Source organism: Crocodylus siamensis, chromosome 13, assembly GCF_052110815.1.
Source record: "Crocodylus siamensis isolate JL-2025a chromosome 13, ASM5211081v1, whole genome shotgun sequence".
Classification (NCBI taxonomy): domain Eukaryota; kingdom Metazoa; phylum Chordata; order Crocodylia; family Crocodylidae; genus Crocodylus; species Crocodylus siamensis.
Window position 1 is genome coordinate 3,730,103 of NC_143407.1, and position 27,627 is coordinate 3,757,729.

At 46.2% G+C, this 27,627-nt stretch overlaps 1 protein-coding gene across 1 annotated transcript; it reads right to left on the bottom strand.

The window, feature by feature from the left end:
• Positions 1-11,257: 11,257 nt before the first annotated feature.
• LOC149853696 (interleukin-20-like) lies at positions 11,258-25,699 on the bottom strand. Its single transcript, XM_090026327.1, has 9 exons — positions 25,259-25,699; positions 24,238-24,426; positions 23,572-23,637; positions 22,872-23,024; positions 22,318-22,392; positions 22,135-22,203; positions 13,358-13,423; positions 13,017-13,169; positions 11,258-11,335 (listed from the first exon to the last, which is right to left on the bottom strand). Exons 1-9 carry the CDS (start codon positions 25,322-25,324, stop codon positions 11,258-11,260), a joined length of 915 nt encoding a protein of 304 aa, XP_089882453.1. The 5' UTR covers positions 25,325-25,699.
• Positions 25,700-27,627: the final 1,928 nt, after the last annotated feature.

Here is a 27,627-nt window from a genome sequence, read left to right on the forward strand (position 1 = left end):
CTAACTAATGCTTTACAGTATTAATACATCCAGATCTTACCCCAGATCTCTTTTTTTTTTAAAAAAAACACAATTTATTTTTAAAATAAACACAACTGCTGCCAGAAGTAGATAAATTCCCACAGATGGATCAAAGAGAGCATTTGAGAGAAAAAAAATAAGGAGTAAGGCAAAGTTGAAATTATAAAGGTTGGGAACTAGAATTCATAGTGTGTCAATATTAACCTAGTCCCAAACCAGGATTTTCTCTCCGATGAAAAATTCAACTTTTTATTTTTAAAAAACAGCCCAAATCAAACTGTCGCTCTAGATTCTGTAATTTGGGAACAATCATTTTTAAAGTTTAGCTATGAAAAAAATATTCAGCTTTTCATTTGATAAGCCTGACACTTGTGGCAAAAATATTAATTTTTCAGCTGGAAAAAAATTTTCAACCCACCCACCCTATAAGGGCTGTATAAATCCATATATACATAGATGCATGTACCCAAAAGGAGGCCTCAGGGTGTATCGCGCTAACACGAGTGTATATATAGTCATTAGAAAAGTTATCAGAATATTTGTTGTGCTTGGAGTTAATGGATACAGTCCCAAGCCTTTTCACAAAGAAAAGATGCACTCCTATAGGTTACTTTTTGCTCCTATTCAGCCAGTTTGTTTAGTTTTTCTAAAGGCAAAATAATTAAGCCAATAGGATGAACAGCACAGAGAAAAGAAAATCATGTATGGGGAACTTCTTTTGCTTTTGCAGCATTTATAAAACAGTCACCAAGCACATAAACGCACAGTTTAGCTGCCCTGTATCTATAGGACGATGCTTCCTAATCCCTTTCAAGATAAACAGGAAGAATAAGGAAGGATAAGCAGTTACTATAAAGGAAAAAAGAAGCCATTATATAGTTTATTATACCTGCAGAGTGGGAGTAAAATGATCATCTCAAGCCACTGATCTTTCACAGAGGCCAACAAGACAAGCCAGGTTGTTTTATTGTAAAATACATCTGCAGCTCAAGACAACGATTCAATAGAGCACTTAACACATGCTCAAGGCCATACATCGTCAACAAAGCACTAAGTGCCTACTTTAGTCCTAGAAAAACCTACATAAAAGCAGGGCCAAATACAAGGGGGAAATAGTAAAACCCATTAACCATCCTGTGCTGCAGCAGCTATTACCATGCCAAAACCAGAACTTGAATGGCCTTAAAAGGTCTCTAACCCATCAGCAACATGGGACTCACTAGTCAACCCTAGACCTGGCTTCAGAGCTTTTCTTTAGCGCTCCTCCAACTAGCCAGAGCCTTTTCAGAGGTCCCTCATACGCCTGCAGCAGCCAGTGCTACAGTTCCTCAGTGATTTCCAACATGCTTCACCTGCACCTTAATCACAAGCTAATCAGGCTCTATTCACCAGCAAGAGTCTGGCAGCCGCCAGCATCTTGAGAATCAGTTCCTCATTTAGATGGAAAATGATAAAAAAGGAGCCTATCAGAGGTGGTAAAGCATAAAGACTAATGCAGACCCAGAAACACTGAAGCAACAGGAATGCATTTCCTTCCCTTTTCCAGTCATTAATTCAGTACTCAGAAGTATGTATCTACATGGAGCAAAACAGATTTTCAGTGTAGCTCGGCACCTGGTAGCTCTCATTTTGACAGAGCAAGACTTTCGGAAGATCTCTGCACTGATGTTTCTGCAGAGGAAGGCAGGTGACTGGGACTGAGCTCTTGCAAAATGTAGCCCTCCGCACGTTCGATTCAAGCAGTGTTAACTGCTAGTTCCACCGTCGGATCTAGAAGCTTTCCCTTTGTCTTGTGTTGCTAACATCCACCCGCAACAGCTGCCATTAAAATACGTAGCCTTTAGCCTGACATGGAAACAAGGGAAGGGTAAATATTCAGAAACCCTTTATCAATGTAGAGGTTTAAATGTAGCTGTTTGCACTGTATGATCGTGTCAGTGAGATGGGGAGACACATAGCAGGCAGTAAGCTAAAGCAATTTGGGAAAAAAACAATGATGAAACAGTTGCAATAAAGCAGAGAGGTTAGTTTCTCTGAATTTTCTGTTTTTAGACTGGGACAAGGGTGGTGGGGGGTGAGAGCTTGGTGGAGATGTCGAACAAGGAGCAGAGGTCTTCCGAAGCAGAACAACCAGAGTAGCATAGACAGCAATTCGGAGGCCCCAAAACGTCCTGGTCTCTCCCTGCCTTTACGAGCTGCATGTTTCACAGGAGATGATAGCACAAAACAGTAAACTTAGACTGCATTACTCCTGTTCCCTCTACAGCTGTAATGATCGTAGCTGATCAGATTGCACGAATGGCAGGGGCACATAGAAAACACACACATTTAGAACACATTAATAATATTTTAGAGGAATAAAGACAGATGACTAGTCAGGCAATGGCAGTTTGTCAATGATTTTTTCCAGATTGGGAGTTCTACTTTAAGCTTTCATTTTGAATGGAAGGCCGGGGGGGGGGGGGGCAAACCCATCCCTGAATTAGCTCCATTGTCTTCACAGGAGTTATACCTCTGCTGAACCTGGTTCACATAGTGCACAAGACCAGAACAATTAAAACTCTTCTTTTTTTTGGAAAGAGTTCAAGTGCTAGTTGTGAGTCTTCCCCATACCAACCCTTCCGTTCAACCTCAGGGCAGGTTTACATCAGAGTTGCCTATACTTTCACAGAAAGTTCAAAGCCTCTGATATTACTTCATATTTCCTTTCCATATAACTACTATTGATGCCTTTCAATTTAGAAACTTGAACAGTACAAATTCAACATGTCTGGAAGAGACTGAAGGATGGGCAGTCATGAGACATCACCTGGGTGGTGAAGGCAGGATCCAGAAGCTGGCATCAAGGTCCAAAGGCAAGAGACTGGAGTTTTTAGGGGTCCAAGTCAGGACTGGAGAACCCAAAACAATGCCGGGTTAGGAGATGGAATCAGGTCTGAGTGAAGATTTCCAGGTGGCTAGAAGCCGAGCCCAGTGGTCTTTACCTTGACAGCCCCACTGCCATCTGCTCTCCATTTAAAATGTCCTGGGGCTGGATCCTTCCCAACTGTGCTAAGGTTCATGACAATGGGATGCATATTTCAAATAGATTTAATAACTGGCTAACTGATTGATCTCAAAACGTAACCAACATGGGGAAGCATCATCAAATGAGCAATGACACTAGTGAGGTACAGCAGGGATTAATTCTTAGCACTAGGCTATATATATAGCATTTTGTACCAATAACCTGCAAAAAAAATCACATTGCTATAGGTCAAGTTTGCAGACACTCGCACAGATTAGGGAAACGGTAACTAGTGATGACAAGGGGTCACATCTTCAGTGTAAACTGGATCATTTGGCAAGTTGTCGGGAAAAAACCTTGTTTGATCAATGTGAGGTCATCCACCTAGGGACAAAGACTACAGGTCATGGGTTCTAGTGCAATGGTGTGGCCAATCTACACATACCAAAGAGGAAGAGAAAAGGTCTGTTCCCTCTGAATCAGGCACTGGTGTGACTCCTACAAGAATCCTCTGTCCACAACTTCATGAAGGATGTTAAAAATTGAAAGGGTTCAGAGAAGAGCCACAGAAGTGATTGCAGGCGTGGAAAATATACTATACAGCAAAATGTCCAAGCGCTCAATCTACTTGTCTTCTGAAATCAAAGGGTAAGGGGCAACTTGATCCCTGTCTACAAACATCTCTGGTAACAGAGCGTTCTGCAGTCCAGCAGACAAAGGTATAACAAGCCGCTAAACCTCAAATTTAAAACCAGATAAGTTCTGATTAGAAATAAGGCATGTGTCTTTAAAAATGAGGAGCAACAATGATTGGACTAGAACAGATTCTCCATCGCTCAAATTTTACAGCAAAATTGGATTTTTTTTCTGAAATACATGTTCTAGTTCAAATCTGACTATTGAACTTGATGCAGGAATTAATTCAGGGAAGGTCTATGGTGTTCATTGTGCAGAAAGTCCAGTTAGAAGTTCACGATGGTCCGTTCTGATCTTGAAATGATGGTTCTAGAGAACAACTCTGGAAATCAATAAAGGTGTATTAATTATGATATGAGACAGGAACCAAATGTTGTTGCTAATAGAGTGAATGTTAACTATTTCAGGACTTTCTGGAGTTTTGAATTTCATTTGCAAAATCCTTTGGTCAATGATGGCATAAGTGATTTTCTTTGAGGAGCCTGGATTTTGTTATTTTATTATCTATGTTCAGGATCAACATTAATGTACACTAGAATCCTTTCTTAAGATATTAATATTATAGAGTGAAAACAATAACGTTCAAGAGAAAATTAAATGAGGCACGCTATAAATTACCCTAAACCAACAGAAGGTATGAACAAGTGCTTTTCCCCCCCCCCCCCATTTTTAATCATCCCCTAGCACTCTATAGCTGGGCTATGATTCGCTGTTAAATCACCTGAGATGGTTCCAAAAAAGTTCTCTTTTCCTATTAAATTTGTAGTGCATTTTAAGAAGGTATTGAATTCAGCCGAATTGCGGCAAGGATAAATTTGTACCATCCCTTGTACAATAAATTCTACAGAACTGAATATAAACCTAAATCCTTCTATAATAGTTCAAGAGACCTATACAATGATCAGCATTTTCTAGTAATCCTTGCAGGATTTTAGTCATTTCTGTAAAAATAGTGCTTCTTTTCTTTATCTTCAGTTATACTGTATATGTCATATATAAGGTTATATGGATATGTGTGTGTGTGTGTGTATATATAAATATAAATATATATACACACACACACACACATATAGATATACATATATGCATATGTATACATCATATATAGTGTTTGTAAATTCTCCAGAATGGGATACGGCTCTGAGAAACTGCTCGTATTTTGCCCTCGTCCGCTCATCTTTGTATCAGACCCTTCTGGACTGTGCGCTCAGGCATCGGAAGGGAGGAGTGGGGTTTTGGACAGGCATGAGCTTGCCCAGAGTTGCTGGAAGTGAGAGGATGGTGATGGTGTAATGCAGGAAGGTGTGTTCTTGAAGTGTCCCCCAGGGAGTGGAGGGGGAGGAAGGTGAAGGGGTAATGCTGAGAGTCCAGAAATTCCTGAGAAGGAAAAACAGTATCTGCTTCACCCCGGAAACAAACTCTCATCTGTTCTGTCACCCTCCCTACACCCCCCCCCACCCAACTATCCCACTTTGCAAACAAAATGAGAGTAAATTCAATTCTAACGAACCTAAGGATTATCTAGGAGCGGGCAATGGGGAGGTGTTGTGCAAACTTCCTCGCACACAGCTCCAAAAATGCACCTCACCCTTGCCAGACAACACCCTTGCCACTCTACTCCAGGCTCCTCATCCTAGCCAATGCATCAATCCACCACAAGCAGTCAGCTGAAAGAGGACACGTTACCAAACCCTACACGAGGTCACTGATCAGGGTAGACACAAAAAGGCACGGGCAAGCTGCTGAACCCCCAATCACTGCTTTCCCAAAAGTTTCCCCTTTTATTACTGCCCCTTTTTCCCCCTTGCTTAGCGTTCAGTACAAGACGGAAGCAGACCATCAAGGAGCGTGTAGGCCAAGTAAATCATTTGCCTTTATTCTGCAAAGCGAGGGGTGTCTAAGTAAGGGACAGAAGTTCTCATGCTCATCTCACTGCAGAGCAGCATCCGGCACTACTCTGACCCCTGTCTTCCACGGTGCTCAAAGTGCTTTGGGGATTTTAACGTTCCTGAGGCAGGACCGTGCGGCTGCAAGCTTTGTGAACCCGGCACTGATTAGGATGTTTCTCAGGGCCAATCCTAGACAAGTTTTTGTTCACATTTGGGAAGGAAGTCGTTTCCAGCACACCATCCTGAAACGCAGGTCTGTTCTGAACGCTTCAGGATGGTCTGTTGCTTATCAACTGTCTTGAGATTTCTGAAAGTAGAGCTAGGAGCTGATGATCCCCATTTTAAACACCATTACCTGTGGTCTCGCCAATTTAGCATGTGCCCCTGAAGTATTCAGATAACAAGACATTTATATTTCTGTGGTGCCTTCTTGCTGTGCTCTTCTACCACGGTCCACGCTTGAAGCAGGGGGGCAACACTCTCTCTCATTAACAGAGAGATGCCCATAGCAGGAAGGCAACTTCTGCAGAGAGAGCTTAAACCAACGCTCCTCAGACTTCCTTCTTAGGCACAAGTCCATCTTGCTGCCCCATACATTATGCAAATATCCCCTGATGAAGGGTATAGCTGCGTCTATCTTGGCAGCTGGAGCGCGTCTACGTGTTCATTAACGCACTTTTGGTAATACACATTACGTGTCGGACCGCATTGTGAGACACTAGAAAAAGGCACGTTGGTTTATTTTAATGAGCGTTAGTGAAAGCGCATGGTTTTTTTAATGACACTTTAAGGCGCATTAAAATAGGCTAATGTGCATTCAAGTGCACGTGTAGACATGCCCCTCGGGAAGGCAGCGGGACAGACTTCAGATCCTGATTCTGAACAGGCGGCCAGCCGAGACCTGGAGCTCAGCTGTGGGTTTCTTACCTGGACTCCAACCCAACGCTCAGAAAGGTCACTGGGAAACTTTCAACTGCCCTCTGTGAGCTTTGGGCCAGGTCGTGGCAGAAACAGGACCATTGCCTTCACTGGAACTACCCCCCAGGGACAGAGAACCGGGAGCCTGATTTGGATTTACTCCGGGACAAGAATTTCACCTGAAAACAGAGGGTAACATTTCATGAAGTCATCATGTCTTGCAAATTGTTTTTCTTTGACTGGAACTCAGGAAATGTGCAACGTGTGTAATTTTTAATTGGCTGCCCCTGGGCATAATGGTTCAGGCTAGGAAAATGATCACAGCACATGGGAAAAAACACTGTGGACTAACACATTATTTCACAGCGCACTGACACGGAGACAAAGAAGTTAAAATGGGAAAGCCGCATTGCGTGAAGGTGGATTCATCACAGACAAAGAGGAAATACACCTGGCAGGCTACTGTCTGACTAGGCCAACCCTCCAGGCTTGCCCCGGAGTCTCCAGGAATTAGATATACATCTCTAGGAGGCTGCCAAGAGTCACCCGGGAGATAAACGACAGGGCATTCATTAAAATAAACATTAAATGTTGAATCCGATTTATACAGTGGTCCAGTGGGTTTTAAAAATATAATAGAAATGTGCCTTCCTGATGTAATGACTCATTAATGTCTTTATGTCTGGTGGTGAAACCTCCTGGAATAGCATCAAACAGAACTGGCAACCCTATGTCTGACACAGGGCAAAGCTGGGGTGAAAAAGGACAGCAGGTAGCTTGGAGAGATCAACAAGTCAGGGTGAATCCTTAAATGGAAAGACATCCACACAGATATTAAATGAATTATATTCATCTGGTGGTGGTAAAGAGTGCCATGCCAACAGCTTTCCAGGCCAGTTCTAAGTAGGGAGCAGGAACAGCCCAGGTGGTGACAACGCAAGCTCCTTTTAATGCTTTTCTCACCAAAGGTTTGATGCTCTGTCCCTTGTACAAATCTGCGATCTCAACCCTTCCCACCTGACGCCTTTGGGTCCCTTACACACGTGTTCACTTTTATTCTACATGACAATAACTAGAGTATCAGAGTAAACATCCTGATATCACCAAAAAAAAAATCAGGTGGCAACAAAACCAACGCTATTTATAATAAGGGCCAGATTTTCAAAGGTATTTAAGTGCCTAAAGATGCAGTATGCATCTTGGCACCTTGGCAAATTTATTCCTAAACACCTTGGGCCAGGTTGTGTGATCCAAATTTGGCTTCCAGTTACAGCAGTTTTAATCCAGAAGTCCATGGTGTAACTGGGAACAACGTTAGGTACCGTTCTAAGTCCGCAGCTTTTATTCTGCAAATATTTACATTAGGATTTGGACTTGTTGCAGTGACTCGGGAGCACCAGTAGGTAGCAGCATCAGATGCTATGAAAGCAGTTTTAAATCCTTCCTTTAACTTTAGTTTTGATTCTTTAATTTCAGGACTGATCACCCTAAGGGGATAACATTATTTAGAGCAGGAAAAGGGATTGACCTGGAAACTCTTATCCATGTGGGTAGCTTGTAATTTCATATATGGACTCCATGAAGACAACACCTGGTGAAGGTGTTATTTCTACACATTTAAAAAAATTGTATGAATAAAGACAGCAGAATTGGATCACGGGACAGCAAAGAGGTTTTCAGTCTCCACACCACAGTCGTGGGAGAAAATGTGCAGGATAAACACGAGCGCTTCTCCATAAGCTGTATAGGACTGCTTTATTTCAGACGAGAAGGACCCTTCATGGCAAAGTGTGACCACAGGTTACCTTAAATGATTTAGAAACATCTTACATGGAGTGTTTTTATTAGTGAATCAAGACACTGGGACATTTTAGATAGGGCTTATAGTTGGGGAGGTAGATAAAATGTACTAAGATATCTACCTGATGAGTATATGCATCAAATAATATGTTAAAATAATGATATCACACTGTGTCATTAAAAGAGGGTGATATGTGTTTGCAGTTAACTATGGGGAAGCACTTGTGCATACCTATGACCGTCTCAGAAACCAGGGACAGTCTAGGGACAAGAACAAAAATCCCTAATAGCACCTGCAGCAATGACCTGATACGGTGGGGGTACCAGCAAGATGCACGCAGGAGGGTTGAGGCATCTGCTGGTTCCTCTTGGGACTGAGACGGTGATGAGATCACAAGTGTTAGGTAACTCCATTTGGAAAAAGCTCATTTCCATATATGAGAATACAAAAAAGACTTTCACAACTCTGGAAAACATCCTTTTTCCCCAACTGGCTTCTTGCTGCTCTCACTGCTCCTGCAGGAAGGAGCCCCTGGAAACCACCTCCGTGGCATCACTGGAAACCACCTCCGACAGCACGGCACCGGTAGGATCGTTTTGCGTGGAGAGGCGGCGCTGCGGCGTGGCGGAGCAGGATCATTCTGCCCTCTCGTCTGGAGGGTGCCAGATCCCTCCGGGGAGAACGAAGCGTTATGGGAAGGCGGAGACAAGATAGGAGCCAGGCTCACGTGAACCTCCGTGCGTCAGCATGAAGAGCTGGGCCATGTTATCAGCGGCATGGATAACATGTCCCCTGCTGACTAGGGGGAACATTTCATTCGGGTTTCAAATTTTCCTCTCTAAGTTTTAGCAGCTAGAAAGAAGGAAACTCTTTGAAACTGTGAATCTTCATCTGAAGCCAGCAAGTGTAGTGCCCGAGGTAGGTCACCCTCCTGCAAAGGGATATGGCAGCCGGTGACAACGGGAGATCCTTCCCTTCCTGTCTGAAGAGAAGCAGTTTGGTGCTGTGAGAAGCAGCTCTTTGGTGCAGGAGGTACGCCTTGTTTTTGGCAGCGGAGCTCTTCTCCTGTAGGGCCAAAGGAACCAGCTCAAACCTTCAGAGCCAACTCCCACTCCAGCTTCAAACAGGTGCAGCCAGGGCTGTCTCAACATCGGAAATCTTCAGGTTGGAGCGATACCAGGAACACGAGACACATGAGTGCTTTGGCAAAATGCCCAGGCTAATGTGCAACGCACATCTGGGGCCTGACATCATCGCAGCTTCTGTACCGGCTGCCCAGAAAACAGGTTGTCATGTCAACCCTGGGTAAGCGAGATTGGTGAACCTGGCTCAGTTATTAATGCGCTAGTCAGCAGCCGCTGCCGAGTACGGCAGGCGCTCCGATGTCACAGAAATAGTCGTGGCACCGCTGCCTGGACAGATGAGACGCGATGTCGGAGCCAGTTCTTTAGGCTGCAAGTGACAACAGCTGCTTCTTAAATGGTCGGAGAAGAATCAGTTCAGTAGATTAGTACAGACATTTGGGGCACCATGAATGCGAGGACAAGAATCAGCTCTCATGTGAAACACATGCGGCACAGCAGGTTTAGATTATGCCTCGGAGCGGGGAAAAAGAGGCTTCTGGGCAATAAGGGCCATGGGACAAGCTGCCTCCAGAAGCCGGGGAGTCTCCATCGTCAGAGGTTTCCAAGAAGAGGCTGGATGGGCACTTCTCGGGGATGCTTGAAGAATGACACTTCTAGCAGCCGGGCAGGGGATGGGATTACAGGACCCTTGAGGTCCCTCCCATCATTTTACGATTGGAAGGCAGGACACCATCTTGTTTGACTTTAGACAACCCTTCACTCTTCTGCCTTGATTTCCTCATCTGTAGAAATGGGGTTTTCTTCTCTCGCCCAACCAGGGGTCTAAGGATGTAGAATTCATTGACGCTTGTAAGGGCCTGAGATCTTTGCAAGGAAGGCTCTACATTTTGTAGAACAATGGTCCTCAGCTATATTACTCTTTGAGATGTCACTTAGGGATATTTCCACACTCAGGCTAGGTCTAACAGCTTCATTGCAGTGCTTTTATTTAAGAAAAGTGTGAGTTGCACACCATGTTCTTATCCAGTCCTTCTGGAGAGAACAGCACTTTCTGAGCTTAACAGATGAAACATCCATTGCATGCAAAAAGTGTTCCCAGAGCAATACAATCAGTCACAGTAGTAGAAGTAATAATAATAATAATAAATTAAGTATTAAAATATAAAATTACAACAGATATCATTATACATTACACTAAACATTACAAAATAGGAAATAATTATAATAAATAAATGAATAAATAAATAAACTAAGTACATACATACACAGATAAATAAATAAATAAATACCAGCAACAGATAATAATGGAAATGATGAATAAAAAATAGCAAGTTATAAATAATAAGAAATCTCTGGAGAGTTCTTCACTGAAGACAATATTTCTCTGTAATAAGAAATCTCTGGAGAGTTCTTCACTGAAGACAATATTTCTCTGTAATAAGTAAAACAGTGGCCAGGTAGTGCAGCTTAATTGCACTGGAGAGCTAATTACACAAGCCCCAGCCCAGCCAAACGCTTAATTAGGGCACAGATGACTCCCCTGGGACTATTCATCCGCTTCAAATTATACATTTGTTTAAGCGCTTTGCTAGACTAGGCCTATAGACTATATGGGCCGACCCCACAGGGGTCTAATGCGGTGCAGGGCAGTCTCAGTTCGGAAGATGAAAGGCCGAATCACCGTTCCTGCTGACATCAGTGGAAGCTGTGATTCAGGCCTCCAAGAAGCGTTAAATGCTGTAGGGCCTCGTCCTGTCCACTGTGTTTGCTCAATATCGGGAGTTTTGACTGACTGTTGCTTGCAGGATTAGGCCACCAGAGGAGGGACACAGATCTTCACCTAATCCATCCTGTCCATCCAGTCCAACAGAATATCCAGCTCCCCAAGGGCTTTGATGGCTGCAGACCGAGCGTCCATCTGGAAGGGAACAGACAGGATTATGCCCCTAAGCAGCCACTCCAGCCACGACGACCGAGGCACATTCCCAAGCGATCTCTTGGTTTCCCAGCAAGACCCGACTACGGGCCTGCAGCTGAGAAAGAGCCGCTCCGTGATGCGTCTAAAATGGTGCTCTGCTCAGACAGGCACATCCCTCCCCACCCTCAGGCTGACCACATCTGCTGGCTCCAGTTGTTTTTCTGTTATAAAGTTTTTAGGCAATGACAGTGCTGGTGACAGCTTATTCAATACCCAAGGCTGGTGGGCAGAGCTCAAAGCAACAAAGGCCTGTTCCTTCAGGTGACAGGGGAGCCGCCAAAGTCCACCACACAAGGGGGGCAGAAGAAAAATGGACAAAGGGCTAGGTGTGCACATCAGAGGACCCAAAGAAGATGGCCCTTAGCAGGGAACTCCCATTTGCCCCCATGAAAGCCCTGAAACGTGACAGCTTTTGCTGAATAGTTACACCATGACCCCCACAGAACAGCTGTGTCCTGCCACTGTCGGCCTGGAGAGAAAGGGCTATGTCCCAACGTCGCTTTGAGGCAGCCCCCATATACGAGACCCCTGCCGCCAGAAATCCCTCTGCACTCCCTTAGCTAAGTCAGCAGGCAAACATGGATGTACCTCTTCAAACCGGCCCAGGAGCCACGTGTATTTTTGCTTCACATCCTCGGTGCAGTGACACACGCCAACGTCATGCTGGGGAAGGATAACGGTAACGGAGTTAACGGTGGGCACACAGGAAAGGAGGATACAGGATTGTGCATGCGGGGCCCCATACGGCTGCTCTCAAGTACAGAAGTGAGCACCCACTGAGCGAAGGTGCCACTTCATACCAACTCCGCCTTTGCACGTCCTAGAGTTCCCACATCCAAACAAAGAATTCACAGCGAGGACCTAGAGCTGCATGCAGTCATTCCCAATTTACGGCCACTAGCTTCCCCGTGTGGATACCTCGCAGTCGCTCCTCTCAGGCAATCCCTAGGGACTGCTATCAGAGGGAAGAGCTGTTCTGGGAGTCTCGTGTTCAGTTTTGGGCCCCCCACTACAACAAGAATGTGAACAAATTGGAGAGAGTCCAGCAGGGGTGACAAAAATGGTGGTGGGGCTGGGAGACAGGACTTACTAGGAAAGACTGAGGGAACTGGGCTTATTTAGTCTGGAGAGGAGGAGACTGAGGGGAGACTTAATAGCAGCCTTCAGCTACCTGAAAGGGGGTTCAAAAGAGGATGCAGGTAGGCTATTCTCAGTGGGGGCAGATGACAGGACAAGGAGCAATGGGCTCAAGCTGCAGCAAGGGAAGTTTAGGTTGGATATTAGGGAAAACTTGCACAAGGAGGTTTTCAAAACCCGGCTAGACAAAGCCTTGGCTGCAATGATCTACTCTGAGCAGCGGGGTGGACTAGATGCGACCGCCTGAGGTCCCTTCCCACCCTAACTTTCCAGGAAATGATCCCTGGGAAATGAATAATAAAGGAAATGAAATCTGGCCCATAATGAGAATATTCGAGGTGTTCCTGGGCCGTCCCCGCTCCCTGGCGTGTGGGTGTATATCTAGGGTATTCTAGATGTGCGTGCTCTATGGACGTGGCTGGCTGCGCTCCAGTTCGCACCAGCGTGGCTGTGAGCCGAATGTGGCCTGCTGCCTCGGACTTACACAGAGCCTCAAGTCCTTCTTGATATGGAGAAAGCTGTTGGCTATGCTGCTGACTTTCCTCCTGACGAGGGCACCGGCTTCCTCACAGTGTTTGAAAACATTTGCCAGGTAAAACCGCATCAAATGACGTAGGAAACAACACCTGTCCGCAGGCTACAAGACGACAAAAAAGGGCTCTGTTAGGTCCAGTAAGAGTCATTGTTAAACCAAATTAATCTTGTTCCTGTGTTATTGGCTCTGCCATCTATCCACATGGCTGCCAACTCTTGCAGCAAAGATCACCCGTTCCCTGTGCCCGTGTATCCCTTGAATAATTCAAGGCACGCAGATCCTGTACGTACCTCAATGTCTCGCAAGGAATATGATTTGGATAAGAATCTGATGTCAGTGTGCTTGTCTCGAGATTGCTGAAAGGGAGAAAGAGAGAGAAAGGGTCAGATGCACGTGCCGACTTAGGAAGCTGACCTTTTGATCAGTTCAGCAGGACTCTGAGCTACAGACGTATTTCCACCCGCGCCGTGCTTACAAGCATCTCCTTGACAGCTGCAAAGTTGTGTCTCAGTTCGTGGAAATTCACAGCGATCTCACACCGTGCCAAGTGGAGCCTTCTGAGGCTGGCAGCGGGTTGCAAACACAGCAGAAATGCAGAGAGAACGAGACAGAGGAGACACACAACCTTCATTTCTCTGAAGGATGCTGACGCTCACTTCTTCAGTCGTAGGAACTGCTTAATAGAAAACAAAGCAGGTCTCGGTTACCCTTGGATTACAGTGATCACGGGTTTTTTTTCCACATAGGAGACAGGTGGAATTCAAAGCACAATGTGTTTAGTGAGAGACCACGTTATTGTGGATGAAACCTTCCTATTTGCTTCCCTTCAACCTGTTTGTTACCTCTGTTAATACTTCTGCATTTGCTTAGATTTTGCTTAGATTTATTCAGCCATTTATCCTTGTGCAATTGGCATCTCTCTTCTAGACATCACTTCTGCATCTGGCCTACTGGGTAACTTTGAAAAAGCACCTTGAAATCTGACCTACAGGACAGACAGAGCCTGTGTCGTTTTAATCTCATATATTAGAATTAAGCCCTGGACAATTTTCTGGATCTGAGCAGCAGAAAGTTTGGGCCAGTGAGGGTCACATCTCCACTTTGCAGTCCGATTGGTCTGAGCCACGAACCCCAAGGACTGAAACCCCTAACTGGGGATATTCACGTCTGGATCCCAGTCTTGAACCAGATCCAATCTGAGGACAAATCAATACGAAATTACTGGCCAGACAGCTCCAAAGCACAGGTGACAGAAAGAGAAACAGAATGAAAAGAGGACTTTGACTCTTGTAACACGGAGCTTAGGCAAAGCGGAAGGAAATCCAGAGACAAAGATGTATGTGTTAGTTCAATTATTTCATGTGGCGAGAGCAATATAGATTTCCAGACTGTTTCTTATTTGTATTTCACTATTCACATCTGGACCTGAAGCTGTTCCCAATGAGAGTCTTGCCACATGTTTCACTAAGCGTTATCTAATAGGATAGGAGGACAGCTAAGCTAGGACTTCATCCGTTGCGCTTGGGGAATATGTCATCGCAAGGTTTTACTCCCCTTGTGTGACGTGAGTGTCGTGTTTGAGGTGACACACCTTGCAGAAATCCAGCAAGTCATTGCTCTGGTTCCTGGAAGGTTATGATGTCGTAAGGGTGCAAAGCACCACTGAGAGCCTATGCACAATAATGGCCCATCTTCTGTGAGGTCTCACCAGAGGATTCAGTGGCATCCTGTCAGGCAAAGCCACTTTTAATCATAAAAGCATTTAGACTGGTTAAAGATAAGCAGTGAGATAGACCCTTACGGTTTCCAGACAAATCCATCTCATTGCGTTGGCACTTGGGGAATGGAGCTGGTATGGACAGGGTGCATGGTGCTCAAGTCCACAGAAAATTACAGGACTATCAGTGTCTGGCTTTACATACTATGAGACAAATCCATAATCATGTTTTAACTCCAGTGAAATCACACCTAGACTGAATTTGAGCAAGGACATCCATCTAAGCTGTCTCTGAGCAGCAGTACCAGGCAAACGTTGATCCTTCTGGATCAGGTATGTGCACGAGAGGGCACTAGGGTCACCATCATAGAGGACATTCCGGTTTTCTGCTACTCTATCCTCTACTGAAACATAACCCGATGCCTTTATGTCCTCTATTTTTCTCTCGAAGAAGAGAGAAGTAGAGGACATAAAGGCATCGGGTTATGTATCAATAGGGGACAGAGGATAACTTGACTGTCCTCTTTGATGGCCACCCTAGAGGTCACCCAGACCTTTGACATGCATGCCCAGAGAGGAGGTTGTGAGGAGTAGAGGCTGCCCAGGCTTTCCATCCCCCTTTAGGCCACCAAGACAGAGTCCAAAGGCCAGACTGAGTCCAGATGTGCGGTGCCTCGATGACGGTAGTTATGCACTTGTCTGGGAAGCGAACTTGGGTTTCCCTCATGGTAGACTAGGATCCTACCACTGACCCTCGACAGCAGGTGTGATGCAGGCATAAATAACATAGAAAAAGGTATAAGAGGAGATCAGAGAGCTAGAAATATCTTACCTTGTTTCACGGTATGTTCTCTCGTCTCTGTGGTATATTGCTTCTCAGCCCCAGAGACTGATACCCACTTATATACAGACGAGCAAAGGAAATGAAATCTGGAATTCCCTCGGGCTTTCTATTTTCTCCATGCATTTCCTTGCTGAGCTTAAATGAAACAACTTAGAAAGTTCCACAGTGCTGATACCAGGGCCAAGCACCTTGAGAAATGCCAGTTACAACAGCTCCTGAGAGTGTCCAGATCAACATTTTATATGCCATCACATCCTTAACCTATTGGAAAATGAATGTTTTTCCTCCTTGTGCCTTTCAATATAAGGAAAAAAGCACGTTGAGATAGAGAGATCATGCGAATCAAGCAGCAGCAAGACAAAGCTAAAAATTCCAGTAGATGTGTCATTCTTTTTTTGATTTCCAGGTTGCAATAGCTATGGACACACCTGTATATAGTCACATCCTTTATGATTGCTTTTGTGCTCACTCTTACCCAGGACTCCAGTACCACAGGCGACCGGCACCAAGAGGTTATGGCCACAATCCCACCTTGTAGCTGAGATAACGGCTGAGCGGGGCTGCACGCTAGCCTGCTACCTTTGCTCAAAGGTGGGACACCCTCTCAAGTGCTACCTGCTCCAAAACCCTGGCTTTAGGGGGCAGATTCTACTCCACTGATTAGGCACCTAACGCTGTCTGACCGCGATCCTCTTCCACCCTGCTCGAGTCCCTAAAAAATAATTAATGAAGGAGGCAAGCAAATCCTCCTCCTCTTCACTGCTTTTTGTGACTTAGCCATAAGGCTAAAATGATAGTGTTACAAAGAGGGGTGCATTAAAGATTTTTCAGGCACTTGTGTGATACGGAGTAAGGTCACTTATGCATCTAATAGGGAAGGGTAGGCCTTGGCTCGAAGGCTTTTTTTCCTGCTGGAGCCAAACTCATTCATCTGTGTGCGTCTGTCATGGGCAGGTGTTTGTCAAGCATCAGTAACTAGCCATTTTAATCATTTTTGGTGCCATGTCCATCATCAGACCCAGGCTGAGAAATTTCTATCCACTCTTGGCACCTGGGACGAGTGAAATGTTTTTAGCTCTCTAACTGCCATCGCTGTTTTGGTAAAGGATTACGAGCTGCTTATCTGTCTGGACTGGGAAATAATCATGATACTTTAGCAAGCTGCACATTTAGCAGGTATGCATCCTCCAGGTGACAGCTGCACATGAAGAAAATATTGATTGCACACATCACTGGGAGAGCCATTTTTGTGGCAGATGAGGGACTAGTTCTCCATCAGCGGGACAGGAAGATGAGACCCTCAGTGGGAGGACTCAGGTGCCTGTATACTAATGCCAGGAGCATGGGGAGTAAGCAGGAGGAGCTAGCCCTCCTACTCTCCAGTGGACATTATGATCTAGTAGGGATTACGGAGACCTCATGGGACTCCTCACATGACTAGAGCGTAGCTATCGAGGGCTACACCCTGCATAGAAGGGACAGGGTGGAGAAGAAAGGTGGAGGTGTTGCTCTCTATGTGAAAGTGCAGTATATCTCCTTAGGGGCTGACATCAGCTCCAAAAATGGACAGCTTGAAGCCCTCTGGGTCAAGTTGCAGGGACCCTGTGTGCGAGGGGGTGTGGGTGTTGGGGTCTGCATGTATAGCAGTGTGAGGGGTGTATGGTGGGAGGGACTCACCGTGAAAACTCTCCTTTCCCCCTCTCACTGCACAGACACACACGCACACACACTCCCGGCCCCAGGGTACCCGCACCGTCCCCAAGTCCTGGCGGTCCAGCGATTCAGCCGGGGGCCATGTGGTGCTAGAGCAGCCACGTGCAGGGGAGCAGTTAAAGCTGCAGCAGGCAGAGACTTGTGGGTGGAGGGGGCAGGGTCTTGCTGCTGTGTCATACTGGCTTCCCCTGGGTCCCATTGCCCCTGGCTCCTTTCAGTTTTGATAGGCAGCCAGGAGCAGATAAATATTCATTTTCTCGATTTTTTAGGGGCCCCACAGGCCCCACAGAATGGCCTGGCAGGCTGGATCCAGCCAGCAGGCTGTATTTTGCCCGCCCCAGTATACACATACATCCTTACTAGATACATCTCTGTACAGTTTCAGTTGTTTCAAAGTAAGTACACAATGACAACACCATCACTTCAACTCCCTGTTCTCAGTATTGTACTATTTTACACCAAAGATGCCAAATGCCCCCCTGAAATTGAACTGGTGTCCTGCAGTGCTTCCTAAATAATAGGTTTTTCATTTCTTTTTCTATTTAAAAAAAGGAAATTTGTTGCTTTGCAAGGTGGTCTCTACAGACGTTTCTATGTCAACTCAGAAACAAACAGTCCTCTTTTGGGGGCCCGCATGCAGCCCCTTAGACCACTTCCCAGCATATACAGGAGACAGGGTGGCTACGCTGGCAAGAGGGGGAGAGAAAAGGGGCAGTGGGACAGAAACAACTTCAAGCTGAGGGAAGTAAAGAGTGTAGGGGGCAGGAGGGCCTTTCCCCACCCCCTCGCAACTCTCCAAAATGCAGCTGGGAAATACTGGTGCAGCCCCACTGGAGACTAGGGTGGGACAAGGGATTTCATAGGAGGCCTTCAGGGGAAAGGGGAGTCAGAGGCTGATAGACACAGGCCCTGTGGTGTTGGCTTCACAGGTGGGAGGAAGAGAGAAAGGGGTACTGGGACAGAAACAGCTTCAACACCAACCTCAGATGGTAGCCCCAACCAGGGGGTGTCCTGTGAGGGTCACAACAGTGATGTTCCCTGGATGAGCTAGGTTGCCACTAGGGGTGAACAGGGCAGCTTCTGAGACCAGTACCAGCAGGGCCTTAGCCAGAGGGAGGTATGTTTGTCTGTGCTGCTAGCCCCAGGCAGGGTGAGCCCCTGGTGCAGGATAGGGTCAGGGTGCAAGGCAAGCTCCACAGCTATCTTAACACCCTGCATGGGCACTCATGCTCCAAGACAGCAACTGGCTGCTTTATCTCGAATTGGTCAGGTTCATTCCCATATGCCAGGGGCTGCTGGGTCTTGCAGCCCATACAATGTCCTGTGAGAAGCAGGAAGAACTGTGGGTCGGGTGTCTGCTTGGAGGAAACCACCTGACCTCCATGCGCATCTCCTAATCCAGATGTGGTGTCAGGAGAGCAGGGGGAGTCTCGCAAACCAGCAGTGGGGCCGAGCCAAGATTTCCAGGGAGGGAAATAAATTACCCCATAAAAATCTCAGCTGCTTTCTGGAGACACAGGTTGGAGAAAAGCATTTGCCTCATCACACCAGTTAAGCAGCATCACTTTGTTATATGTCCTTTCTCCTTGACTAATAAGCTGAAGTTGGCAGAGTACCCAGAAGGCACCTCCCCTTCTCCCACCCCTGCTCCCCATCCCCAATTAGTTCCTATCCCCGAGAGGCTACGCTACTACAGCCATGGCAGGATAGAGGAGCTGGCTCAGAGCACCTCCAGGGCAGTCGGGTTTCCAAGGGTTAGTGGAAGGGGGCTCCAGGTCAGACATAGAACAGAGCTGGGGTCTAGATTCCTGCTTTCACTCCGTCTCCCATCCTGTGTGACCCCAGGCCCCCTACTCCCCCTTTCCTTGGTGAAGACACTGGGAGACTGTGGGCTGAAGAGCTCACGATCCAAGTTCATAGATGACACCAAGCTATGGGGGAGCGTGGTCACATTGAAAGATAAGCTACAGATACAGGCAGACCTAGACAGGCTGGCAAGTTGGGCAGTTTGGAATCTGATGAAGTTCAATGCTGAGAAATGTAAAGTGCTCCGCCTCGGGGCGAGCAACCCCCAACACACCTACAGGCTTGGCAGCACCACAAATGAAAGGGACATGGGGGTAATAATAAACCACAGGATGAATATGAGCTGGCAGTGTGATGCTGTAGCAAGTAGGGCAAATAATACTCTGGTATGCATCAATCGATGCATCTCCAGCAAAACCGACATGATGCTTCTGCTCTACTCAGTGCTGGTGAAATGGCAGTGTCCAGTTCTGGGCACCACACTTGAACATGGACATGGACAAGCTTGAGAAAGTGCTAAGAAGAGCCACTCGTATGATCAGAGTCTTAAAAGGCAAGCCATATAAGGAAAGGCTGAGGGATCTGGGACTCTTCAGCCTGAGGAAAGAAGACTGAGAGGGGACCCGGTAGCAGTTTACTGCTACACTGGGGGAGTACATCAAGGACTTGGTGAGCAACTGTTCACCTGGGCACCCGGGGGAAAACCAGGAGTAATGGCCACAAACTCCTGGAAGATCAATTCAGGCTTAACGTTAGGAAAAGCTTCTTCACAGTCAGGGTGTCCCGACTGGAATAAGCTCCCTTCAGAGGCGGTGCAATCACCTACCCGGGAAATCTTCTAGAGGAGACTCGACAGTCACCTTGGTGGGGTCCCCTGGCCCCCAGTTATCTTTCCTGCTTGGTGCAGGGGGCTGGACCCAGTGATCTTCTGAGGTCCCTTCCGGCCTTACAATCACTGAACCATCTATCACAGAGGACTAGCACACAATCTGTGCACCGCACGAGTCCTGACTTGGGCACTTCAAAAAAGCAGAAGTGCTGTATGATCCCTCAGGTACCCTGTGTTATTCCCTCATCTATACTGTAAATTAGCCACCGTAGGAATCATAGAAAATACGGGTAGGAAGGGACTTCAGGAAGCCACCTAGTCCAAACTCCTGCTCCGAGCAGGACCAGCCCCAACTCCATCATCCCAGCCAAGGCTTTGTCTTGCCAGGTCTTCAAAACCTCCAAGGATGGCAGTCCACCGCCTCTCTGGGGAGCCTGTCCCAGTGTTTTACTACCCTCCTAGTGAGAAGGTTTCTCCTAATATCCATCCTAAACTTCCCTTGCTGCAACTTGAGCCCATTGCTCCTTGTTGTGTCATCTGCCACCACCGAGGACAGTCCAGCTCCATCCTCTTTGCAACAGCCCTGCAGGGAGCTGAAGGCTACAATTAAATCCCCCCTCAGTCTTCTCTTCCCCAGACTAAATAAGCCCAGTTCCCTCAGCCTCTCCTCGCAAGTCACGTCCTCCAGCCCCGACACCATTTTTATTGCCCTACCCTGGACTCTCTCCAATGTGTCCACATCGTTTCTGTAGTGGGGGGCCCAAAACTGAACACAGGACTGCACCAGTGCCACACAGAAGGGAAGAATCACTTCCCTCGATCTGCCGGCAGCGCTCCTACCAACGCAGCCCAGGATGCCATTAGCCTTCTTGGCAACAAGGGCACACTGCTGGCTCCTATTCAGCTTATTGTCCACTGTCCCCCCCAGGTCCTTTTCTGCAGAGCTGCTGCCCAGCCCGTCAGCCCAGCCTCCACCGGTGCATGGGATTGTTCCCTCCTAAGAGCAGGAGATTTCATTGAATCTCATGAGATTTCTTTTGATCCAACCCTCCAGTTTGCCTAGGTCTCTCTGAATCCTAGCCCTACCCTCCTCCAGTGTATCTACTCTATCAAATAAATCCTTTGTAGAAAAAGAAGAGAAACATCACACATTAGACCCAGGGAAGTGAGTGTTCAGAAGTTGCACAGCAATCTAGGCAGAACCTGCATCATTTGAAATAGTCTTTATTTAAGGTCAGATCAGTGCAGTATTTGCATACTGAGTATCATTGCAGGTAGCGCAATACATACGAGAAGAACACGGTTCTTTTTCTGTTCGACAAAAAATTATCGTACCTAGAGAATAGTTTCTCATGCTGAAAAACACAATTACACTAAAGCAGAGACTATTATTTTCAGAGAAAACAGCAATTCTTTAGTGGTTTAATCAAGGCAAACTAGAGACTAACCTTGCTAAATTTTGCAGACAGCACTTCTGTCAGCTTCCCATGCAGCACACCACACACAGGCATCTTACAAGGCTCAGCCGTAGCTTTTAAACGTCAGACGACAGTAGCACCCCTCCTCCTTCCCCCGCCCAAATCCGCTGAAGATACATAAGATAGCAGGACCTGGCCGCTATCAGGATAAAGAGGCCATGTTAACGATTACCCTTAATAACAGAGAAAGTCTTTTAAGCCATATCAGCCCTGGTAGAATTGTGCTAATTGGAAAAGCTGAAGGTGAACTTGAAATGTTTGGTTCTTCGTGCAAGACGCTAGGGTCAGGTCCATGCTGAGATGTCATGCCCACTCCACCTGCATCAGGTCCCGAACCAGAAGTAGTTTAGCTGAGATGCAGAGCCTACAGACAGGCACCTTTGCGCTGGGAATCAACATACAAGGAGCAGATGTAGCGGGTCTCAGCCTGGGGGCAATATGTCTCAATGTGCTCCTCCCTTGCAGCATATGGACATGCCACCCGGGTCTAAATACCTATCTATCTACCTACCTACCTACCCCAACAATCATGTTGTGATTAAATGCCCCTTGAAGCCAATGAGAAAATGCCAGACAGCGCTGAATCAGGACTTGATTTTGAATGCATCACTGCATAAGAGCGGTTTTCAAGCACCTTTAAAAGCTACATGCTGCTGGCAGGTTGTTCTGCTCTAATGAGCCTTCTCCATCCAGTCTAGCAGGTTATCCAGCTCTCCTAGGGATTTCATTGCTGCATTTTTGACATTCAGCTGGAAGTGGATTGAAAGAAAAATCAGTTAAGTAACTTCAGCGATTTGCAATGAGCAAAAGAGTACCTGACTCCGCATTAATTAATATGTTGAATGATAGTCCCATCCATTTACCTGGCCGTAGTTGGTAAGAATTTGTTTATATTTCTGCGTTGCTTCCTCTCCACATCTGCACATACTTTGTTGATGCTGGAAAAAAAAAGAAAAGAATTTATTAATAGGGTGGGGGTTTTGTTTTTTTATAAGCTGTGGCTTTCTGATTGACAGAGATAATTTCATAGGCAAGGGCCTTGCTAAAAAGTGCATGGAGTTCAATCACATTTCCCCAAAGGGTGAAATTCAATCCGCAGAGAGGATCAGCACATGGTTTCACTTCAGCACTATTTGGAGGGCTCACATGGGAGTTAAGTAGTGCCCAGGAAAATCTAAAGCCAAATACAGATGAACCCCACTTTTCATGGCACTCTCATGCTTCTGCTTGTGTTTCCTCTTGATACCCACAGTGACGTTAACTCTTATGCCGTCCCCACCCCCTTTTTTTTGAACTTCAAAGAAAATGGCCGGGCCATTTTTTTGTTTCGTGTTTTTTAATTTAGGTAAGACGGCTTCCATCATATCCCCAAAGCTGCAGGATTTGCTATACGAAGACTTCGTAAAATCCAACATACACAATGCCTGAAGTTCTTCTTGATGCTGAGGAAAGAGTTGGCTATGCTGCTGATTTTCCGGTTGACCCACGAATCCTCCGTCTCGCAGTGTTTGAAGACCATGTCCACATAGAATTTCAGCAGGTGATGAATGATGCAGCATGTATCTTCAGACTTGAGAGAAATATTTTATGCTCTTTACAAACTGCTATAAAACATGTAGTCGGCAGTCATTCAATCCACTGCCACCACGCAGCCAGCTTTGGTGTCAAATATGGTAGGAGATGGGATAATATTTATGATCTTTTTGACAGAAAACTCATCATCTTGAAATGTTTCCAAGCAGTAATAACTGATGCCTTGAAAAGTACACGTTCAAAACTAGCTGTATGGGACATATTCTCAGTCATGACAGATGACAGAACAAGGAGCAATGCTCTCAAGTTGCAGCAAGAGAGGTTTAGGCTGGGTATTAGGAAAAACTCTCTCACTAGGAGGATGGTGAAGCACTGGCATGAGTGACCGAGAGAGGTGCTGGAGGTTATTAGGGCCAGACTGAAAAAGCGCTGGCTGCGATGCTGTATTAGGGGCTGGTCCTGCTTTGAGGAGGGGGTTGGACTAGATGCAACCCCCTGAGTTCCCTTCAACCCACATTTTCTATGATTGTATATTCAGTTTTTAAAAAAAGCAAGTGATTTGAAGATGCAATCATGATACTTACATTGACTCTGTGCAGCGAATATGGGAAGGACAAAATGCTGGTGGTTCTGATAGTGTCTCTGGCTTGCTAAACAGAAAAAGGCAAAATTCGGTCAAGCTGAGCTTGGCTACAGGGATGTTTAGGTGGCCAGCATAAACAGAGCTTTTCTCTTTAAAGTTGCTCTTAATGACCTCTGCAAAGCAAACCTTCTGCCTGCAGAGTATTGTGCCTTAATGCAAGCTGTCTCCTGCTTGGCCTATCACCCTATCTTGTCCCCAGAGTAATTTTTTAGGAGAGAAAAGGGGAATTCAATCTTCACGGGCCCTTCATTCATTGCCCCTTTGCTGAGACAGCCCTACAAGCTGTTTGGCTGATATCTGGGATATGTTGTTTTCCAATGTCAGGAGGAACTGGACTCAGACCAAATATCAAATATGGATCACGGTAGAGCTATCAGCTGGGGAAACTTTGAGGGTCCAATCCTGCTAGCACACCTGCATGGTAACATTTTACATTCCCTGCCCACTCACGGGCGAGTGACAGCCCAGCACATGGGGACAAGGAAAATTTTGGCCCTTGGTCACCGTGGAAGCCCGCTATCACAATGTGCCAAGCCACCAAGCCCCCAGCCTAAAGGAGACATCGCACGGTCTTGTCTACATCAGTGAAGTGCATTGCCATACTTACAATGTTTGCTTTAATTGCTGCGAAGCCAGTCCTGATTTCATTGACATTCATCAAAATCTCGCATGACCCGAAATGGAAGATTTTGTTGGCGGTGGTTGGTGTCCAATGCAACCCACAGATAGCCAAGAGGAAGCTAAGGCAGAGGCAAGAGACCTTCATACTGCTGCAGGGGAAGTGAGTGCTGGAGAGCTGTACAAGATGGAAAAAAACCCCCTCTTCATTAGCCTCTATCTGAGGCATTGAAAAATGCCATTACCCCAAACAGAAATAGTCTGCCATTCAAGGTCTGCAAAAACATGTTTCTCCCTGAAATCAATGGCAAACCTCCCATTAAACAGAATGCGGCCACGATGTCTATCCAGGTCCCCGTCACCGTACGTAAAACACACACATGGTCAGAAGGCTCCCTGCATTCACGGACAACTTCTGAAATTTTAAATCTAACTTGAATTTTTAAACTCCCTGCCTCCCCTCACACTAAAATAATTATCCAGATCATTCAACCTCATTAAGATTTGTACATAAGCAACTTCCAACCTTGCACAGCTCAGAGGATGCAGATTTCTGTACATGAGAAATAGACTTGGGCAGGGCAGGAAGCGGAGTAGTGCAAAAGACAGGTACACATGTGTAACACGTGCACGTGCATAAAGCACACAGCAGGCATCTGAATATTTATCAACTGTATATCAACGATATAGCAGATGTGTGTTTATGCATCATGTAGTTCTGCTCTGAAGGTGATGGGCACCTTGAGACCAACATTGGAAAATTTCATCGCAAATGTTTCCCCTCGCAAAAATCGGAAGCAGCCGTAAGTAGCAGATTGGTATATAAAAATAATTGTCACAGCTTACCTGGGGTTTTAGGTGTCATGGAAGTTCATCTTATTTACGAACAAAATCACATAAATAGGTACACATAGCTAGGCAGATGCAAAGGGTGCAAATATCCCTATATGCGTGTAAATAGGCATAGCAGACAAGGAGGTGACAGACATGCAGATATAGCAATGCCTTACCTTAATGCTATGAAGCATATCCACTTGCTGCTCCGTGTGCTGCCTCACTCGGGGAGAGCTGATCATTTTTATGCTGGCGTAGGGAGGAAATGGCTCTGGATCAACTTTCGGGATTTTTCCCACCTTCCTCAGCACTGTATTTCCCTTTTTAATCTTCTGAGCAGATTAGCAAATAAAACAGGACCAAATTTATCCCCCTCGGGCATTATTCCATCTTCGGAGACTGGGAATTTGTAGCATTTCCTTGTGATTCTTACTTCAGGAGACAGGTAGGAGGAGGTGGTGCATCAGGGTAACACCTATTAACTTGCACATCTAAGGAATCTGTGAGCTCAGTTGACTTTCCACTGCCACCAGCTGCTGCTTGCTGCAAAGATCTCCCTTGGCAAAAAAACCAACAAAACTGTCCTTTAAGCTTCAACAGAGTATATCGAGGGGAGACAGATACAGCATAGGTAAGAAACAGGATGGCTAGAGCCCCCAGCTATAGTTTCTGTGCAGATCACAGCAGGATCTTCCACTGTGGTATAAGAGACCCGACCTTCAGAGCTGCAGCTCAAATGGGTAGAAGCCTCCTTCGGTCCCTTACGTCCATCTGAGGTCCACTATCATCGCTAGAGTGGCCTAGAAACACAACAAGGCCCAAACCTTTAGTAACAGAGCGACCAGCTAGATTTGCAGGAAAGCAAGTGCTTTTGGTGCACGTCATGCAAGTCCAGAGTGCATGTGTATAGCTGTTACTGTGTCTTGCTTTTACTAAAGACACAGTTAAAGTTCAGGTCCCTATCATCCAACACAAACTCCACTCAACTCTTAAATAAATCTATAAGCCCAATGCATCAATTCTTTTTTTTTGTTTTTCCAACACGCGAAGACTGAAACCCTACCACCTGTTGTAAGTAATGGGTGCCTAAAGGAAGCTGGGATTCACCTTTAGGTCAAATGATATTAGAGAGGAAGGTATGTGTCTACAGGAGTTTAGCCTAAGCACAGCATTCACTATGATGAGGACCCACTTCTTGAGCTCTTTGTCAAGTTTTCCTCAATCCTAGAAGTCAGGGAGAGCCTTGCCTGGTAAGAAGTGATGGAGAGGCAGAGTGAGTGGTGTTTACCTCGCTCACCTAAGAGACAGCCTTGGAAATCTCTCATGAATTTATTGTCAGCAATTCAAGTATTTGAGGAATGTCCATGATGCTGGAGCAGAGACCGAGCGCACTCTGCCTTCGGGAGGCCCTCGCCCTGTCAGCGCTACCATCGCGCAGGCCTCAAGCAAGTGGCCGACTGGAAGAATCTAAGCCAGACCTCTGGGATGTCCAAAGACAGAAATAATCTTGAGAAAAAATGATGGCAAGGAGTAAGGAACTGCTGCTCCAATGTGCTGATCATGCATTTGTTGCTGCTCGACATCCAGTGTGGGGCAAGGCTAAATTTGACTTTCACGTACACCGGGACTAGATTTGAGTAGTAGGTCAATACCCTCATTGTTTGGGCAGATACCAAATGAATGGAGTTTGCAGGATTGCTCTTTCCTTTACACTATCATGGGCACAGCTTGACAGAGGTTTGCACTCACTCCACAGAGGGACTTTTGAGAGTCCACCTGCTAGGAGAAGTGAACAGTCACTACTGCGGTAGTGCTTTGACTTCCGGCGCGCTCAGGATCGGAGCTGTATTATCTCTGTCCATCTTTCTGGTAATTTAGGCATGTAGCCTGGGCCCTCAAGGCGGGCATATTGCTTTGTCTCATCTCATGCCGAGCCCCAATGACCCATAGCCACTTTACTGCTAACTTGTGTGTGGTACCAGGGGACACAGACATCAGGAACGTGCCTGGAGTAACAGCAGGTGTTCAGAGAACGGGGTTTGCCAACCGATCTGGCACCACTGATGGCACGAGTGTCCCTAGTCTGTCCTCAAGTCCACCAACCATGAGTTTTCCAATGAGCAAGTGTGACTCAGAGTGTGAGAGAGAGAGAGAATAGGAGTGTGTTAAGGTATCATTAGGAGACACTTAGCACTTGATTTCTATATTTTTAAACTTCCATGGTTGCCATCTCGGGACACATGAGGCTGGAATAATGGAGATCCAGCTGCTAAATGAACAAGCCACTGAAGTGCTTTCTGCCTTTAACTGAAGCATCTCACGTCCTGGGAAACTCCCAGCCCTCCCAAATTGTGACTCCATTGGCCACCCATCAGGAAATTCCTCCGTTTTTATACCCAAACTTCCCCTCAAAAGAAGGATCAATGGGATGGGGATCAGTCACTTACTGAGCTGAGGCCCCGGCTTCTCTGCTTCAGTCTCCGCAGGAGCGTTCACGGATTTTCCTTCTCTGGATAGTCTCCCAGGACATCTGGTGAAACAGCTG